Consider the following 19,688-nt stretch of genomic DNA (forward strand, 5'->3'; position numbering starts at 1 on the left):
GGTGGGAAATGATATTGCATTATAGGACATAGATTACTGTTGGAGGCAGGATCATCAGGTGTTGCCACCAACCTGGCATCAATGGGGATCAGAAACAGACAATGGCTGGCATGACTAAGCCATCAGCCCACGGTCAAGAGGGTAGTGTTGAAAGATGAAGACTGGGTGGGAATGTGTGGAAATTCCAAATTTATGGGTCAATAGGGAGTGCAAGGAAGAAAGGAACATGAAGGTTTGGAATGGTCACCGAGATTAACAAGCTGAGTCTGCAGTACAGTTTGCAGAGTGTATGACCTGTGTTGTCTTCCACCCTAAGTGAATGACAAATGCACAATGGAAATTTTAAATGGCTGTCACCACATAGAGTGGGCACACTCAGGTTTCTTCCTGTCTGCGGATGTGGACTCTTGAAAGTGATGTGAGATCCTTCAATGGGCAAATCCATCAATCAGTCACGTACAAAGTACTGGTTTAAGACATCTGTAACCACAGAATTCCGCATTTGAAGCACATGCAGTGACCAACTTTGTCAAAAATAAATCCAGGCTCAAGAAATCTTGACCATGATATTAGTCATTAGAAATTGATCACAGTCATCTCTGTGAGACCAAAGTAATTGCATGCAACCTTAGAAGTGCTTTTTGTGAGCCACAATTCACAAACACAATCCAAGTCGCATAGGATGCACAAGACTACACAGCTGATTTCCTCTCACCTTGAAATGTAAGCTTTGCCAACATACTGTTATATAAAATACTGCTGTAATAGATGAAGAGGAAGATGGAGCAACAAAATTTCAGTAATCTTACCACGTATTCCTTCTCCCACTGTATTTTTTGTGAAATGGCTTTATTGCATACATCATAATGAAAACTACTACGTCAAAGGTCCATGTTGAGACATTCCAAGGCACTCCTTCTCAAAACTGCTCCATATCCCATTGTACCAAGAACTTTGACAAATTATTATTGGTATATGATGCAAATTCTGACTGATCATGTTACAAAGCACCTAGTCTGTTTCTGATATTCCTCCCATAGGTTCATTGAAATCATAACCAATGGACCCAGCCACAGCAGGGGTTAGTATTGCTGTGGCCAGGGTGCAAACAAGATGCAGAGAAATTGAGGAGGAACAAAACTGTCAGCAAGCCTGGAGTAGGAGCAAGCTCCAATGGCTGCCAAAACGCCTGTATATGAAGAATTTGCAAGTTGAAGAGCTTGGAGAGTGGCAGCAGCTTTCTGAGGAGGAAGGTGAAGACATTCAGCAGGAAGAATATCACCTTTACCATGATACCTACTTAAATGGATGCGATGGGTGAAGTGATTTTAATTAATAGCAAATTTCTTACTCCAAATGCAAGCAGCCCTTGTTGATTCACTGAAGCAAATGTAAGTTTTATTGTCAATGTTTTCTTCACTTTTCTTGTTGCTTAATAAAAGGCAATGTTTTCAACTGTTTGAAAGATTTCCAACATGTGATGCGCCACTTTGAACAGTGACAAACTGTGGTGCTACACAGGGCTTTAGGGAAAGAATAGCACTTCTCAGACAGGGTTCTAACACAGCATGCTGGCATGACCAGTGGCCTGGGTTGGTTCATTTCTTGTGGTTTCAGTTGTTATTCCAGTTGATCATTCAGGTAAAGTAGCCATATATTTGTGAATGTGAGATTCTATTTGCAATGAAGTATTACTACGTGTCTTCAGGACTTTTCATTTTCATTTACTTCCCATGACACGTACTGTGAAGGACTATCAGTGGTTGGCAGTATTTGATCTGATGTGCAGCTGGGCTTAAAAGTGGAACCAGTGACAGGAATTCTGGAAGGTCCTGGCAATGGTGAGTACAGCGGCTGCTGGAAAGCACAAGACAGCTCGAGAGATGACACTAAGATTGGTGGAGTAGCAGATAGTGAAGGGGACCATCAGAAATTACAGCAGAATATGGATAGACTGGAGAGTTGGGCAGATAAATGGCAGATGGAGTTCAATCTGGGCAAATGCAAGGTGGTGCATTTTGGAAGATCTAATTCAAGGGCGAACTATACAGTAAATGGAAAAGTCCTAGGGAAAATTGATGAACAATGAGATCTGGGTGTTCAGGTCCATTGTTCCCTGAAGGTGGCAATGCAGGTCAATAGGGTGGTCAAGAAGGTATACGGCATGCTTTCCTTCATTGGACGGGGTATTGAGTACAAGAGTTGGCAGGTCATGTTACAGTTGTGTAAGACTTTGGTTCGGCCACAGTTAGAGTACTGTGTACAGTTCTGGTCACTACATTACCAAAAGGATGTGGGTGCTTTGGAGAGGGTGCAGAGGAGGTTCACCAGGATGTTGCCTGGTATGGAGGGTGCTAGCTATGAAGAGAGGTTGAGTAGATTAGGATTATTTTCATTAGAAAGACGGAGATTGAGGGGGGCCTGATTGAGGTTTACAAAATCATGAGGGGTATAGACAGGATGGATAGCAAGAAGCTTTCTCCCAGAGTCGGGGACTCAATTACTAGGGGTAATGAGTTCAAAGTGAGAGGAGGAAAGTTTAAGTGAGATATGTGTGGAAAGTTCTTTAAGCAGAATGTGGTGGGTGCCTGGAACGTGTTGCCAGCGGAGGTGGTAGACACAGACACGTTAGAGTCTTGTAAGATATATCTGGACAGGTACATGGATGGGCAGGGAGCAAATGGACACAGACCCTTAGAAAATAGATGACAGGTTAGACAGAGGATCTCGATCGGCGCAGGCTTGGAGGGCTGAAGGGCCTGTTCCTGTGCTGTAATCTTCTTTGTTCTTTGTTGTTCTAGTTGCATTATAGATGTGTGGTGCTTCATCATGAGAGATAATTCACAAGAGCTCACATAGGGAAACTGTCCATGAGGCTCCCAAAAATTGACATTTAACTGATTGTCGGTAAAATTCAACCCATTGAGTTACCTGTTTGCCATGCTATGTAAACCTGAATAACTCTCAGTTACTTATGGATTGACAGTAGGATTGTAATTTTGACAATTACAAAAATTCTTGTGGCAAGACATGACTGCTGATGATTAATAGCACCTCTCAAGAAGACAAACAATTGATTATCTCTGAAACAATTGGCTAATTGGTCTCCTAGATTTCAAATCCTACCACTAAATATAGGTATTAGGAACTGCCGATGTGGAGAATCTGAGATAACACGGTGTGAAGCTGGATGGACACAGCTTCAGACTTTTGCCCACTCACTTAGACTATCTCTATCCCCCTGCAGACTTTCAGTGTCTTCTGCACACTTTGCTCTAGCACTCATCTTAGTGTCATCTACAAATTTTGACACACTGCACTTAGTCCCCAACTCCAAATCATTTATGTAAGGTAGGGGTGTAGGTTAGATAATCCTTAGGATTAGCGTAAAAGTTCAGCACAATATCATTGGCCGAAGGGCCTGTATTGTGCCACAATGTTCTATGTTCTATTACTGGATTGTGATTCGGGGTGAGGATTCTCAAATCCCTCTTTTTGTGGCATTCTGCAGCTTTTTCTGTTCAAATAGTATTGAACTACTCCATACTTCTAGCAGAAGTATATAAACTCACATTTTTCCATATTATTCCATAATTCTTGCATATTTTGTGATTTTATCTGCAGTTTTGCTCTTCCAACTCTCCAGTTATTTGAATTCCTTTAGAATGATCAGATCTTTCTTGCTTCTGTATTCACTACAATTCACTACATTGACCTTGATCCCTGAATGATATCTCCTGTCCCCATAATGTCTTTTCTAATCACTCCAGCCATGCTACCTCCTTTGCCCTCGCTCATCTTTTCTGAACACTTTGTATCTGTGAATAATAAATGCCTAGTTTTCAAATTTTAGCAATATTTTGATTATTGCCATTACATCATTTTCCCACATGGCTAGTGTGCTTATAGTTCACCAAAATAATTCACAACACTTTGTGTACTTATATAGGTGCATTCTAAAACCTGTCTTAGCAATCCTCATAGTCCTTCTTGGTCTAGTCCTATCCAAAATAGTACTACATCCTTTTTCAGTACTATTCTGCCGTCTCACCTTTGCTCATTTTCTCTCAATCTCATTTCTATATACTGGTTTCTACCCCATGCCAATTTAGTTTAAACAATTGTCAACAATATTAGTGAACTTCCTTATGAGGTCAAAAATATCTTTTTAAAATAGAACTATCATTATTTGCCTCTGTGAAATGGGACAAATTCATTTTTTATGTTTTTTTAAATCTTCCTTTCCTAGAATAATCATCTATTAAAACCATAAGAAATAGGAACAGGAGTACACCATTTGGCCCCTCAAGCCAGCTCTGCTATTCAATGGGATCATGCCTAATCCGACACTCCTCACATCCATTTTCTTGTCCTTTCCCCATAACCCTTAACTTCCCCTACTGATCAAGAATCTATCTCTCTGCCTTAAATATACAGAGGGACTCTGCCCCCACATCTGTTTGTGACGAAGAGTCCAAAGATGCACAACTCTCAGAGAAGAAATTCTTCCTAATCTTAGATTTAAATTGGTGCCCCTTAATTCTGCTCTTCTATTCTTAGAGTCTTGCATGAGAGGAAATATTCTCTCATATTTATCATGTCAAGCCCATAAGAACCCCATATGTTTCAACAAGATTACTTCTCATCCTTCCAAATCCCAACCAGTTTAACCTTTGCTCATAAGACAATCCTTCCGAACTGGTGATCATCCTAGTGAACATTCTGTGAACTGCCTCTAATGAAACAACAAATTTTTTAGATAAGGTGACCAAAACTGCTCACAGTACTCCAAATGTTGTCTCACCAACACCTTGTGTAGTTGCAGTCAAACTTCCCTGCACTTGTACTCCAACTTCCATGAAATAAGGGCTACCATTCTATTCATCTTCCTGATTAACTACTGCGCCTGTGTGCATGCTTTTCCTGTTTCGTGCACAAGTATCCCAACTTCCCTTGCATTGCAGTTTCTGCGTTGTTTTTTCCATTTAAGTAATATGCTTCTTTTACTCTCCGTTCCAAAATGAACATTTCCCATGTAATACTCCATTTGCCAACTTTTTGCACACTTAGCTAGCCTATTAGTGTATCCTTGTAAACTATTTGCATCTGTACCCATAACCGGCCTTTCCATCTATTTTTGTGTCATCTGTGAATTTAGCTACAGTAGGATTCACTTCCTTTCTTCAAGTCTTTAACATAAATTATAAATAGTTGCAGTCCCAGCACTGTAACTTTGGAACTACACTAAGGTCACAGATCACCTATCTAAAAAAGAACTCCTTATCCCCACCCGCCATTTGCTGTCCATTAGTCAATTCTCTAGAGATGCCAATATATACCTCCAACACTGTGGGATCTTATCTTATAAAGTACTTTGTTGAATGCCTTCTGGAAATCCAAATACAACACAGTTACTTGTTCTCCTCCAGCCACTCCAGTTGAGACCTTCTCAAAAGATTCTTGTTTAGTTATTACAGTTAGTCTGAATCCTGTATCTCACATTCAGAAAGACATTACTTACTGGGCGTAAGCAAATCTTATACATTTTAAGCAATTTCTTCCTTCAGTCACAATTCTTCACACAACTATTCATATACATTGTTCTTTTCATTTCACTTAACAGTTTTATTTTTTACTACGCATAATCTACACCTACTCCTCCACCCTTAAACTAAAATATACGAAACATTAATGTGCATTTGTTTCTGAAAAAAATACTCTTTTTATTCACTTGTGGGATACAGGTGTCACTGGCTGAGCCAGCATTTATTGACTGTCCCTAATTGCCATGCAGAAAGTGGTGGTGAGCTGTCTTCTTGAACTGAGGCAGTCCATGTCAAAACAATCCTTATTAAAGCAGTTGTGTTTTCTAGAGAGTGGCACTTATTAGTTGTTTTTTTTATTTGTTCATGGGATGAGGGCAACCTTTGTTGCCCATCCCCGACTGCCCCTTATAAGCCGGTGACATCTGCCTTCTTGAATTGCCGCAGTCTTTGGGGTGTAGGTACAGCAACAGTGTTTTTAGGAAGAGAGTTCTAGGAACTTGATCATAAAGCAATGAAGAAACAGCAATATAGTTCAAAGAGAGGCAGTTCTAAGTTGGGATGATGTGTGGATGAGAGGGGAACTTACAAGAGGTGGTGTTTTCATGCATTAGCTGCCCTTGTACTTCCACGATATGGAGGTGCCAGTGTTGGACTGGGGTGGACGAAGTCAGAAATCACACGATGCCAGGCTATAGTCCAACAGGTTAATTTGAAAACAGAGGCTTTAGGAGCCTCAGTCCTTCTTCAGTGTTAGTGAGAGGTAGTATCAGTCACAGACTTTCTATGTAAAGGGTCAAAAGTTCACACATTGATACGGATGTACAAAATAAACCTAAGATACTGTTAAATTTTTAATAAGTTGGAAGGTTTTAATTCATTAATATGTATACGTGCGTGTCAATGTATCTGTAAATCACCCTCTCTCTCTCTCTCTCTCTCATATACATGCAGATACATTTTACTTTGCTCAAAAAGCACACAATTTATAGACATTCAGTCAGTCAATATGGTATTTTATAAATTCCTACTTTAGAAATAAACCAGTCTGACTCCAGGTCAAAACACATACGGATTCTAAACAAGGTCTCACGCTAATATGCGTTGTCCGACCTAAAATGACACCTCTTCTTTGCACTGATAAAACCTTCAGTTCTCTCAGGACCATGACTTGAAAGAAATTTGAGGATTTGCATACACATTTTAATGAATTAAAACCTTCTAACTGATGAAAGATTTAACAGCGTGTTAGGCTTAGTTTGTACATCCGCATCAACAGTGTGAACCTTTGATTATTTTATGAATAAGTTCTGCATCTAATATTACATCTCTCACCAACACCTGAAGGAGGACTGGGGCTCCAAAAGGATGTGTTTTCAAATAAACCTGTTGGGCTATAACCTGGCGTTGTGTGATTTCTGACCTTGTACTTTCAGGTGGTGGAGGTTGTGGATTTTGAAGATGCCATCAGAATAAATAACAAATAGACAACTTATATCTACACACAAAATAGTAGCCACAGATGTAATTTGGCTGAATATCATTTAACAATATCTGTACATTTACAAAACAAAATAATGTACTTTAACATTGCAAAATAATGTACACAGTTGAAGAAATAATATGGCAGAAAGATAAACATTAAATTTAAATGGCATTTAAAAGCACAAACCACTGCTTGATTATACACTGATGTATATTGATGGTTACAACTTGTTCAGGAAACACTGAGTCAGTAAGCAGGTCCATTTGATTGGCTGCTTTTTTTGGTAAATCATTTCTGCAGCCTTAGCAACAATAACAATTCAAGCTGAACACAGAACCTTTTACATATCTTTGGACCATATATTCAAACATATTATTCTGATATATTAGACTGGAATTTATTAAAGCAGGAAACCAACGGTTACAAAATGTTTTACATATTAACATTTCAAAAATTATTTATTTAAATTTAAATATATATTTAAAATCCCCTTTTGGAAGGAATTTCAATAAATTATCAAAATTACCAAAGGTTGTGTGTTTTATTGCATTTAAGATTAAAACTATGACAATCTCAGGAGTTTTACAATTAGCCCTCATCATATTGATTTTGTTTATGAGAAAGCTGAATGGAGGGATCTCCATTAAACACGTATGGGTTCTTTGTTTGCAGCTATTTTTATAAATTTCACAATAAAACATGCAAGCTGTAAGAAGTGGAAAAAAATCCTTTAATAGAATCAAATAAACGTATTCCAAGTAATTCAGATTAGTCTTAAAACTTTTAAACTCCTTTGATGTGATTTTGTTATCTTTCGGACTGCTGACTTAAATTAGCACTGTTTTTTGTCATGCTTTAGCCTTTTAATCTATTACCCATTAACCACAATATTTAAAAATATCATGCTGGGTTTTTCTATTTTGGAGTTAAAATATAGCAATGGGTGTCTTATATGGTGTCACATTCGCTATGGCTCACAGCAAGCGTTCTTGTGCAATCATGTGCACTTCAGCTCGTTTCATGTGCAAGCAAGTTCCAAGGTGACTTAAACAATGAATCATATGCAGATAAGAAGCAGACATTCTTGCTTCCACTGGCACCTTCCAGGGCAAAGATTATGGTGCCATATTTAGAGGCCACCTGGTCAATGTTTCACTTGCTGCAAGCAAGGAAATCAACAGCAGGCAATGGTTATCAATCCCATCCAAACTCCAACACAATGCCCTCCCACATCTGCCACCCAGCAATGCCACAGACAAGCACCAAAAAGGTAGGTCCCTACTTCATCAATGTCTCACAGAACACTTTTTTCCAGGCTATCCCAGCAAAAGATGCACTCCTATCAGGCCTGGGCACTGGGTCACAAGGTCACACATGAGCTGTCACCAGTGCACAAAGTGGACGATTGAACTCTTGTGCTCTATTAGGTTAAGGGACACCACTTACTCACTGCAACTGAAAATCAATGTCATGTAGACATGCTTAAGTCACTATCAGATGCATGATCCATACTGAAGAACTCACATCTATATTATGCTGACAATCTTCAAATACTTCTCAGGCAATGCACTTCCTACTCACTTATCACTCACTCTCTGGTATTCAAAGCACTGCCAGAGACCAGGAGCATTTGCTGACCTCAAAGCAGTCTCTGAATCTGTTGTTTGCTTTCCTGAGGCTGAGATAAGTATAGATGGAGTGAAGAGACGAAAGGCTGATTTGCATGATGGACTGGGTTGTGTTCACAACTCTCTACAGTTACTTATGTTGTGGGAAACAGCAGTTGCCAAACTATGCTAAGATGCATCCAGGTAGAATGCTGTCAATGGTGAATCAATAAAAATTGGTAAGAAGAGGGGAATTTGCAAGTGGTGGTGATCCCAGGTATCTGCTGCCTTGCTCTTCAAGATAATAGTAATCATGGGTTTAGAAAATGATATCTAAGGAACCATGGTGAATTTCTGCAGTATGTTAGAGCTCTTACTGATTTTTCATTATTTTTGTTTTATTCTTTTACCAGTTTCAATTTGGAGCTGTGAACTGGGAACAGTGTGCTAAAATGCATTGTGGGTAATGGCTTGTGTTAAAATGAAAACAGACTAGTGGGACTAGTTTAGTTTGGGAAACTTGGTCGGCATTGACAAGTTGGATTGAAGTGTCTGTTTCCATCCTCAATGATTCAATGACAAACAAGTTTTTGTTTGAGAGGCCAGGCCTGCAAATTAATTGGTTCTGCAGACACTTCATCACCAGGGAAGAGCATTACGTTTAAACAGACAACAGGAGTTGACTATTAATGAGATCAGTACCTGGGAATTGGTTCCAGCATGTCCAGAAAAGATCTTATGCTCAAGAAGATGACAGATGTTGAATAGCAATTGAGACATCATGGAGGAGACAGTCAGATTGTCAGGAAGTGGTGAGATATTGAATTGGGTTTCGTACTGTGCTTTCCCCGAGAAGGAATCTGGCTGCTGATGCTGCACAGTGGCTCAGTGGTTAGCACTGCTGCCTCACAGTGCTAGGCCCCCAGGTTCAATTCCACCCACGAATGACTGTCTGTGTGAAATTTGCACATACTCCCCATGTCTGTGTGTGTTTCCTCTTGGTGAAGGATGTTAAAGATGTGGAGGTTAGGTGGATTGGCCATGCTGAATTGAACATAGTGTCTAGGGATGTGTAGGTTACAAATGGTTACTGCAGCATTACAAGGATGGGATAGGAGGCTGGGTCTGGGTGGGATATTGCTCAGAGGGTGAGTGCGGACTTGATGGGCTGAATTGCCTGCTTCCACACTGAAGGCATTCTACGGTTCAATTTGTCATCCTTGTTGTTCCGTGCCCTCCATCCCCTCCTCCTTAATGTGTCAGCATTCACGGTTACAATTTAGGTTCCCAACATTGCCCCACAGCCCCTCCGTGTTGAGGTCCCACTGCCCATGCTGAACATTACAATGTTATCGACACCCAGACATATAGTGTATTGGGGAAAGGTATATGCAAGGTCTGCTGGAAGTTGTAAAGTGTGCTGAATGCCCAGTGTAGGGTAGAGCAGAAGCATTTTTCTTCCATTCTGTTTTTCAGCCACCAGCATTTGAATTCCAATTTTTTGCAGAAGGAGCAGGTAAATCAACAACTAAAGTTATTAGAAACAATGCATTTTCCAGTACTGTAAGTACTGTGTTGTTTTATTACCATTGTAAAGTTTAGCAGTAATGTAAAACTTATTAGGAGGTGTAGCCTAATTAAAAATTATTAATTACTTTGCACATATTAAAATAAGGCAAGGAGTGCCCTATTATTTCAGAATGTATTTAATTGAATTGAACAATATATTGCCCCTAGCATTTAACAAATAAATAGTGAAAAGTATAATATGTCTCCACGCTTCAGAGCCATTTTCTGTTAAAGAAGATATTAAGATATAAATAAAATATAACTAAAACAGAATTCTTCCTCTGTCCTTGTGCTCCACTTCACATCGGGGGGGGGGGTGGTCTCTACAACAGGTTTCATGCCCACCAATGCCCCCACATCGTAGTCCATTCCAGGAATTCCACTCTGGGGCTGCCATCGCTGTTACTGCTCTGCAGCCAGCAGTGGCACAATGAGCCTACCACGCTACCACTGATGCAATAACCATTCCCATTGATCTGCCAGGAGTACCAATTTGGTCCTACACACTGCCGTAGTCAAAGCCCAATGTCCCAGTTCCATCAGAGGATGCCCTGTCATTGCCGCCATCTTGAAAGTTGGTGCCTCCACCAAGTCCTGCGCTGGTGGGTCCACCAGCGTCAAACATATCACAATCTGGTGCGCTATTACTCACTGCTGAGCCGGCACCCAAATGTGAGTGCTTTTGGATGCTGATGTGATCCAAAGTAAACACATCCGCAGTGAACACTTCCGTTTATAGAAATTTTGCAACCTGCAATTGCTGAGGCACATCAGGGAGGGGAAAGGTTACCTGGACACTTTGTTCCTGAAGGCAATCACACTCCTTAGGATAGCTTTATCAAGTACAGTCAACAGGATGGTGCGATTGCAAGGGAGGCAGGTAAGGTGATCCAGAGTGCAGAAGCCTCAGTCTATAACTATCCAAGACGTTTGAGATCTTTTTCAGCTTCTTTGCACAAGAGTAAGGGCTGCAGGATGGATGAGCAAACTCAGTATTTCACCCATGGTAAAGGAAGCTATTCAAGGGCGTGCAGTAAGAAGGAATGTAATGGTCGCAGGGGACAGTATTGTGAGGGAGAGTAGCAAAGTGCGTGAGTACAGATGGCTGTACTTGCCTGGTGCAAGGGCCTGGGCTGAAGAGTAATCTGCAATGAAAATAGGAGGATCTAATAGTCATCACAGAATCACAAAGTGTTACATAGAACACAGAATGATACATAGCATGGAACATGCAACAGTACATATGGTGCAGAAGGAGGCTTTTCAGCATATCATGGCTGTGTTGGCTCTTCAAACAAACATCATTACCTCGTATCAATCTCTTGCTTTCTCCCACATTGTTGCACATTATTTGAAACCAAATGATCATCCAATGTCCACTTGAATCCCTCAATTGAACCTGCCTCCACCATACCTCCAGACAGGACATTTTATACTGTAACTACTCGCTATGTGATACGTTTTTCTTCACTTCACCCTTACTTCTTTAGTAGCTCACTTTAAATCTATGCCGTCATGCTCTTGATCATTTTATGTTTCTGTTCAAACAATTATCTAATGTCCTCTTGAATGCCATGACTGAACATGCCTTTGTCACACCTCCAGACAGTGCATTCCAAATCATAACTACTCACTGCATGAACTTTTTAATCGCATCATATTTGATTCTTTGCAAATCTGTGTTCTCTTGTTCTCAATCCCTTAATGAATGGGAATAGTTTCTCCTATCTGTTCCATTTAGACACTTCATGATTTTGAAAATTTCTGTCAAATCTCCTCTTACCCTTAATAAGACCATAAGTCCATAAGAAATAGGAAAAGGCTGTTTGGCCCCTCAAGCCTCCTTCACCATTCAATAGAATTATGGCTGATCCAAAATTCCTTCCATCCACTTTCCAGCCCTTTCTTCATAACCCTTGATTCTCCCAACTAATAAGAATCCATCTATCTCAGTCGTAAATCTCTCTCAGCAATGACTCTGCCCCATAGTTCTTTGTGTAAGGAGTTCCAAAGACTCATAACCCTCAGAGAAGAAATTTGTCCTTGTTTCAGTCTCAAATAGATAGCCATTTATTCTGAGACCATGTCCTCTGATCCTAGACTCTCCCATGAGGGAAAATATCCTCTCAGCATTTACCCTGTCAAGTCCCCTCTTTTTCTTGTTTCGAATAAAGCAGTCCCAATATCTACAATTTATCATCACAAATGAAATTTTTCATTCCTGGAGAACTCTTTCTGCATTCTCTTCAATGTGTTCACATCCTTCCCAAAGTGTAACACCCATAACTGTATACCATACGCTAGCTAAGGTCTAATCAGTGTTCACTAGTTCTTTGTTATTCACATCACTTATATCTGTATTAAATTCTCACAGTCAAACAAAATTGCAAGAGGAATACCTACTAGCTTATGCATGTCTTCAAAGAGCTTGTGCAAAGTCCTTGGAGTTAGGAAAAAGTAATTCAGCACTTGTAGTACCACTCCCTGCATATTTTTGAAACTTGAAGCAACAAAGAAAGCATCCAAAATATGTAGAATTGAGGTCAGATCATCATATTTTTGGTGATTAAGAGTGTGCATGTTTAGCTCTTTATCAAACTGGCATCTAGCGCACATCATGGCTGAAACATATACACTATGCACAATTTGAAACCTTCAAGACTCTGCTTGATCACAAATAAATGGAGCTCAATTTTGCCTCCCAAGTTCTCTTTCCTGCACATAGAATTAAGACTCCTACTAAAATAAGAAAGAAAAAAGTGAAGAAGGGGAGAAGGAAAAGAAGAAAACAGAAGAAATAAAACTGGATTAAAACGTCAGGAAATTCCAAAGCATTTTACACCAAACAAAGTACTTTTGGGGTAAAGTGTAAATGTTTAAGAAACACTGTAAGAGCTCACAAATCATAGTGTCATATAGCCAGAAAAACTGTTTTAGTGCAGATAACTGAGGAATAACTCCCTGCTCAGACAGAACCTTAGTTTACATTTCATTAGTACTGCACTGAAATGTCAACATAGTTTTTAGAGCTTATATCTCTAGAGTGAGATGTGAAAGCTCAATCTTCAAATAAAGAAGCAACAGTCCTACCAACTGAGACACAGCTGACACAGTACGATTAAGATTAAGGTTATGGTTGAATCTTCCAACGAGGAAAGCTTTATTCTGTTCTTGCCTGAGCTATACTTAACTGTGTACAATTCACTCCCTTTGTACCAAATGAGAAAGTATTAAGTTTTCCTACAGTAGCATGCCTTTTAAAACGGTTACCATTTCAGTCCAAATGCACCATTTTAGGTTGCAAATTGTATTCAAAAAGAAGGCAAGAAATTCTATTTAAAAATATACCTGTTCTGTTCTGTTCTATGTTAATTTCAGTGTTCCCAAGAGCGGTGGAAGGTCTACTCTCTTGTTTTGCCTGTTTGCTGAAATAGATACGTAAAAGTATTTGTAAAACAAGGATTACAATTTAAGTCTAATAAGAATAAAAACAAAGATTGCCATCTGATTTTTGACAATTCCATAATACAGAATTCATAGCTTATGCTTTATTGAATATTGTGCAATTAATCACTATTGTAATTTTGGCTGTAGAAATGATGAAACATTAAGATGATTTGGACATTGTGATAGTCAAAATAAATATAATTTAGTCTTTGTAAAGTCAAGAAAATCTCCACAAAGAACAAAGTTAATTTGGTAACACAGTGTGGAACTGGAGGAACACAGCAGGTCAGGCAGGATCAGAGAATAGGAAAGCTGACGTTTTGGGTCGGGACCCTTCTTAAGAAGAAGGGTCCTGAGCCAAAACATCAGCTTTCCTGCTCCTCTGATGCTGCCTGGACTGCTGTGTTCCTCCAGCTCCACACTGTGTTATCTCAGACTCCATCATCAGCAGATCTTATTATCTCAAAGTTAATTTGGTAATGTGTGTAGATAGCGAACACATCAGAAACATTCAGATGAATATCAGGTTCAAGACGTGTTCCAAAGGGATACCCATTGTAAATGTGGCTGGAAAGCATCTGCTGCAATATCTTACTTAGTAAATTGAGGATTATGAGACTCAATTGACAAACCATTAAAGGAACTTAATTCTTTTTCAGGAAGGAAGAAGCAGTAGTGTAAAATCGGAAATTTATTCTTTGTGAGAATGCTTATAATTTTAGCAACCTTTTCCTTCGGACTTCTCTAGCCCTGGAACAATCTAATATTGACTCCAGCACAACTTAGTCACTGTGATTTTATTAAAACTGTTAGCAAAAGAAGATATTTATTTAACAGGCTTTCAAAAAAATAGCAATCATACGTCTGGAATTCTAAGTGAATGAGCTCATATAAGTATAAGCTTTAGCTAGGATCTTCCCAAAATAGTAAAGATCCCATAAGAGAACCCAGAGCCTGAGAAAGTTAGAAAGTCCACCAGATCTTCCAGTCAGAAGGTGGCAATTCCAGAACATAGCAATGCCTTTACAACATACCCCAGACTCCCAGGGAGAAGGATTACTATGGGAAATGTTAAGTGCTGTTAGGTGGGGGAGAGAGTATGGTTCTCAGATTCAGAGTTGGAGGGACAGAGGAACTAAAATCATTGTAATGGCTTTCAGCACCAACAACCTGCAGTAAACCTGGTCCCTTGACTGCAGACAGGTTATGCAGATTCAGGGATGTCCACCTCCAAAGGAACAGCACCAGTCACACCTAAAAATGAGGTGTCAAATCAGTGAAGCTACAAACCAAGGCTATTTTCATACCAAACAGTTTAATCAGCAAGTGATAGATAGACCTAAGCAATTCCATAACCAATGGATTAGTTCTAAACTCTGCAATCCTGCCATATCAGTTGTTTTTGGTTGTAGACAACCAAACAACTAACTGGGGGAGGAGGCTTCACAAAAATTGCAATCCACAAAGCAAATGTAAGGCTGAAGATCATAACAATATATAGGAGCAGAATTAGGCTATTTGGCCCATCACATTTGCTCTGCTCTGCCATTTGATCTTGGCCATTATGTTTCTCAAACCTGTTCTCCTGCCTTCTCCTCATAACCCTTGAGACCCTTACTAATCAAGAATCTAATTATCGCAGTCTTAATTACACTGAACATTTTGGTAATAGAACTGAAGAGCTGTGCTCCAGAATGTGTTGCAACCCTAGCCAAGCTGCTCCAGTGCAGCTACTATCGACTACCCAACAGTGCGGAAGATTGTCCAGGTATATCATGCATATATTAAGCAAGAGAAATCTGACCGCACCAATTGCCACCCCATCAGTCTACTCTCAATCATCAGTAAAGTGATGGAAGGTGTTATCAACAGTGCTAACAAGCAGCACCTGCTCATCAACAACCTGCTCATTGATGCCCATTTGGGTTCCACTCAGGGCCACTCAGCTTCTCACCTTATTACAGTCTTAATCAATCATGGAATCAAACAAAAGAGTTGAATTCCAGAGATGAACTGAGAATGACTACATATTTGACCAAGTGTGCCATCAAGTAGCCCCAACAAAATGGGAATCAATGGGAAACGGAGGGGGGGGGAAGGCAGGGTGAGGGAACTCTGTCTCAGAGTCATACCTGGCACAAAGGAAGATGGTTGTCATTGGGGGACAGTCATCTCAGCTCCATGACATCTCTGCTTTGGTTCCTGAGGGTAGTATCCTCAGCCTAATCATCCTTGGCTACTTCATCAACAACCTTACCTCATTATAAAGTCAGAAGTTGGAATGTTCACCAATGAATGCACAATGTTCAGCACCATTCATGACTCCTCAGATATTAAAGCAATCCATTCCAAAGGCAGGAAGATCTCGACAATATCAAGACTTGGGTTGGAAAGTGGCAAGTAACATTCACACTACCAAATGCAAAGCAATATCAATCTCCAATAAAGAGACAGCCCAGGGGGTTACCATTTCTGAAGAAGGGTCCCGACCAGAAACATCAACCTTCCTGCTCCTCTGATGCTGCCTGCCCTGCTGTGTTCCTCCAGCTCCACACTGTTTGCCATATAAAGTACCGTGGCGAAAAGAGCTGGTTAGAGGGCTAAGAATCCTGCAGCGAAAATTCACTTCCTGACTCCTCAAAGCCTATCCACCAACTGCAATACTCCCCATTTACCTGAGTGGGTGCACCTCCAGCAACACTCATGAGGCTTGACAGCATTAGGGACAAAGCAGCCCACTTGATTGGCAAAAGACCAACAAGCATCCAATCCCTACATCACTGATGCTCAGTAGCCACAATGTGACTCATTTACAAGATGCACATCTAAGATCCACTAAGGGTCCTTTGCCATCACATTTCAAACACATCAACACTCGCATCTGGAAGGATAAGGCATCAGATGCATTGGAAAACCACCTTTAACATCACCTTCAAGCCACTCACCATCTAAAGTTGGAAATATATCACAGTTTTATTGTGTTATTTGAGTGAAAATCTTGGAAATTCCCCCTTATCGTTATTGTGGGTCTACACACAACACATGGACTGCAGTGGTTCAAGGAGGCAGTTCACCACCACTTTCTCAAGGCCAACAGGAAAAAAGAATAGTTGCTGGCCCACCCAGTGATGAATGAAAGATAAAAGCAACCTGTTCACACTGGTTAATTTGTCATGGAAGCCAACCTGATGTTGTGCCAATAAAATATCCTGGAGAAACATAAAGAAAATATAACAGCGATTAAGATTGCATAGTGATCATACTACTAGACGAGTAAATCGGAGGCCTGGATTAGTATTGTAAAAAAAGTCATTTGGTAGTATAAAACTTGAGCTTCACTGAGGAAAAGACATTTTGAAAAGCTTTTCATCTTGCATTTTTAAGGATACTTTGCAAGAATATCAATTCAAGGGATCATGCCAAATGACAGGAGACTATTGGTTGGTAACAGCATTGCCATAGAGTTAATGCTGATTGCCAATTTACAGTCAGGCTTTGTTTAGATTTTAAACAAGGGAGGTTAACTCTGATTGGTCAGGGTATTGTCCTGAGAAATTAACGGTGAATAGCTGCACCTATTTTGTTGAGTTGAAACAGACACAGTGAGTGCACGTTATTTCTGTCAGCAAAGAACAGGCCTGCGTGTTAATATATTTAGCATCCAATATACACAATATATACAGTAACTGACTGACAATCCTAAATTCGTTGTCAACATAAATCTTTGCACATTCAGGATTATCCAGCAAATGATGTCCAATTGAGGACTCACATCAAATGGTGGACACTGTTGTGGTTGGTTGGTTGGGTATGGTCAGTACTTTGGTTACTGCTGGCAGCCGAAGGAACCTGTTTTCTGATACAATCTGCTTGGTTTTGGTATCTCCGATGCATACTTGGCATCACATTGGCACTGAAATTCACATAACATGTTAGTTAATTGTACGATAGGTAGAATATTTTTGTGGCTTGATGGCAGCATCCTAATAGTCACTAGTGGCAATAGCCACTCATGTTATTACTGCACAGCTTCACCTGTTGCTCAAAAATTTGAGATACTTTACCCTTCCACAGTGATCTGAGGTAGGCTGGGAACTTTTCAGGATCAGGGACAATCACCTTAGTGCCTTTCATGACACTGTATATCGCACAATGAGAAATGATTTGATCACAATAGCTCTTATCCTGTATGGATGAGCCAATTTTTTTTTGTTTATTCATTAACAGGATGAGGGCGTCACTGGCTAGGCGGCATTTATTGCCCATCCCTAATTTCCCTGAGGGTTATTGAGAGTCAACCACATTGCTATGGGTCTGGAGTCACATCTAGGCCAGATCAAGGATGGCAGTTTCCTTCCCTGAAGGACATTGGTGAACCAGGCGGGTTTTTCCTGACAATCAACAATTGGTTCATGGTCTTTATTAGATTCTTAATTCCGGATATTTTATGGAATTCAAATTCCACCATCTGCCGTGGCAGGACTCGAACCCAGTCCGCAGAATGTTACATGGGTCTCTGGATGAATAGTCTAGCAATAATACCCGTAGGCCATCACCGCTCCTGCAGGGATGAAAATCTCCAAAGCCAATATTTTCATTGTAAAGATTGATGACAGTGTTAAGCTTGTTCAGTCAGGAGTAAAACTAACTTTACAAGTTTGGTGATTCATTCCTCAGAAGAAAATTTTCAAAATGCAGATTTGAGGTGAAGTGAAATGCTGTAGTCTGGTGTTTAGGTTTTGATCTTCATCCCACGTGTATGTCCCGGCGCTCTTTGCATAATAATTTAAATCTTTTGGAATTCTTTCATTTTGGAATGATTGATCACTCTGACTGGTGCTGGCTTAATTCCTGAATACACCACTTTAAAATTGGCTTTGGCCAATAAAGCCATCTAAAGGTTTGCAGGCAGCATTTAATGACATCACCTTTGTCTCTGATGAAAAAATCAGGACCATGGAGCAGGGTTTTCCCATTCTGTCAAGCAATCAGTATAAGGTTGATCCAAGGCTGGAGAATCCCAAGGGAAAAATGTCAGAAAAATGATAAATGGATCAGGACCGTGAGAGAAGGTCACAACACCAGAATATCATAACGTGGTCCAAGGTCACCACCTGGGTCAGTATAGTGCCCATGTTACAGTATTGTAGCCAGTAGTGCTGCAAGAAGGTCAATAATTTTCTCCAGGATGCCACACTCCTCTTTGCTACCTTACACTCACTCAATATCCACTACTATATCCAGCTTCTGTCAAAACTTATGCTCTTCAATTCTCACCAGTACCTGTAACCATTTCTCTTACTCTCACTTCCTCCCCCAGTCCAGTCCACCAACATCACACATCACTAACCCTGCACAGCTTTTGCACTGCATACTCACAGCCAGGCCACCATATCACCTTTCAACCAGTTACACAATCATTAACAGTTGTGATACCAACTATCATCTCACTAAATCCCTCCCTTTCTCTCATTCCAGAAGAAAACAGCCCATAACAGGGTCCAAAAAGGCTGGATGGGTGGAGGGATGCCTGATATCAGGCTTATTATTCGCTATGAGAACACAATACTCTCCCTCACATGAGAAGACCGAGACCACTCCTGCTATCTAAGTATCTCCCTTCATACCATTGTAACTCTCTTATGAACACCACTGGAGTTCCATTAATTGCATTCCACTTCTAATTATGAGCCACAATGCCTTCTCTCGTGTCTTGTAGGTACAGTCAGCATCTCCATGAACTCTGTGGAGAAATGTCTGGCTCTCCCAGAGGCCACCATCTTCACTGCTGAGGTCAAGAGTACCAAGTCTGAGTGGAAGTAACAGCCAGATTTCCACCTGCATCCCCAACTAGCTCAGACCCTGATACCTCATTGGAAATGCCTCATGTAGAAATTTGGTTCTGTTTTAATATGGTGAGAATGAAAAAGATCACATACTTGATGTTGAGAAAAAAAAACACCTTGGTTTTACCCTCAAGCTTTTAACAATGAGCTCTGAATCTTGCCCATGTGTGGAATACATGAGTAATGGCAC

General features: G+C 40.3%; 1 protein-coding gene across 3 annotated transcripts in view; it reads right to left on the reverse strand.

Annotated features, from left to right (window-relative positions):
* Nucleotides 1–19,688, reverse strand: part of armc2 (armadillo repeat containing 2) — a 169,463-nt gene that overhangs the window by 106,911 nt on the left and 42,864 nt on the right. For all 3 annotated transcript variants that reach the window (XM_048530320.2, XM_048530322.1, XM_059645236.1), the window contains one exon: nucleotides 13,554–13,630. In XM_048530320.2, coding sequence (XP_048386277.1) covers nucleotides 13,554–13,630 — 77 coding nt within the window. The remainder of the gene's footprint in view (nucleotides 1–13,553; nucleotides 13,631–19,688) is intronic.

The sequence above is a fragment of the Stegostoma tigrinum genome, chromosome 4 (assembly GCF_030684315.1).
Source record: "Stegostoma tigrinum isolate sSteTig4 chromosome 4, sSteTig4.hap1, whole genome shotgun sequence".
In the NCBI taxonomy this organism is placed as follows: domain Eukaryota; kingdom Metazoa; phylum Chordata; class Chondrichthyes; order Orectolobiformes; family Stegostomatidae; genus Stegostoma; species Stegostoma tigrinum.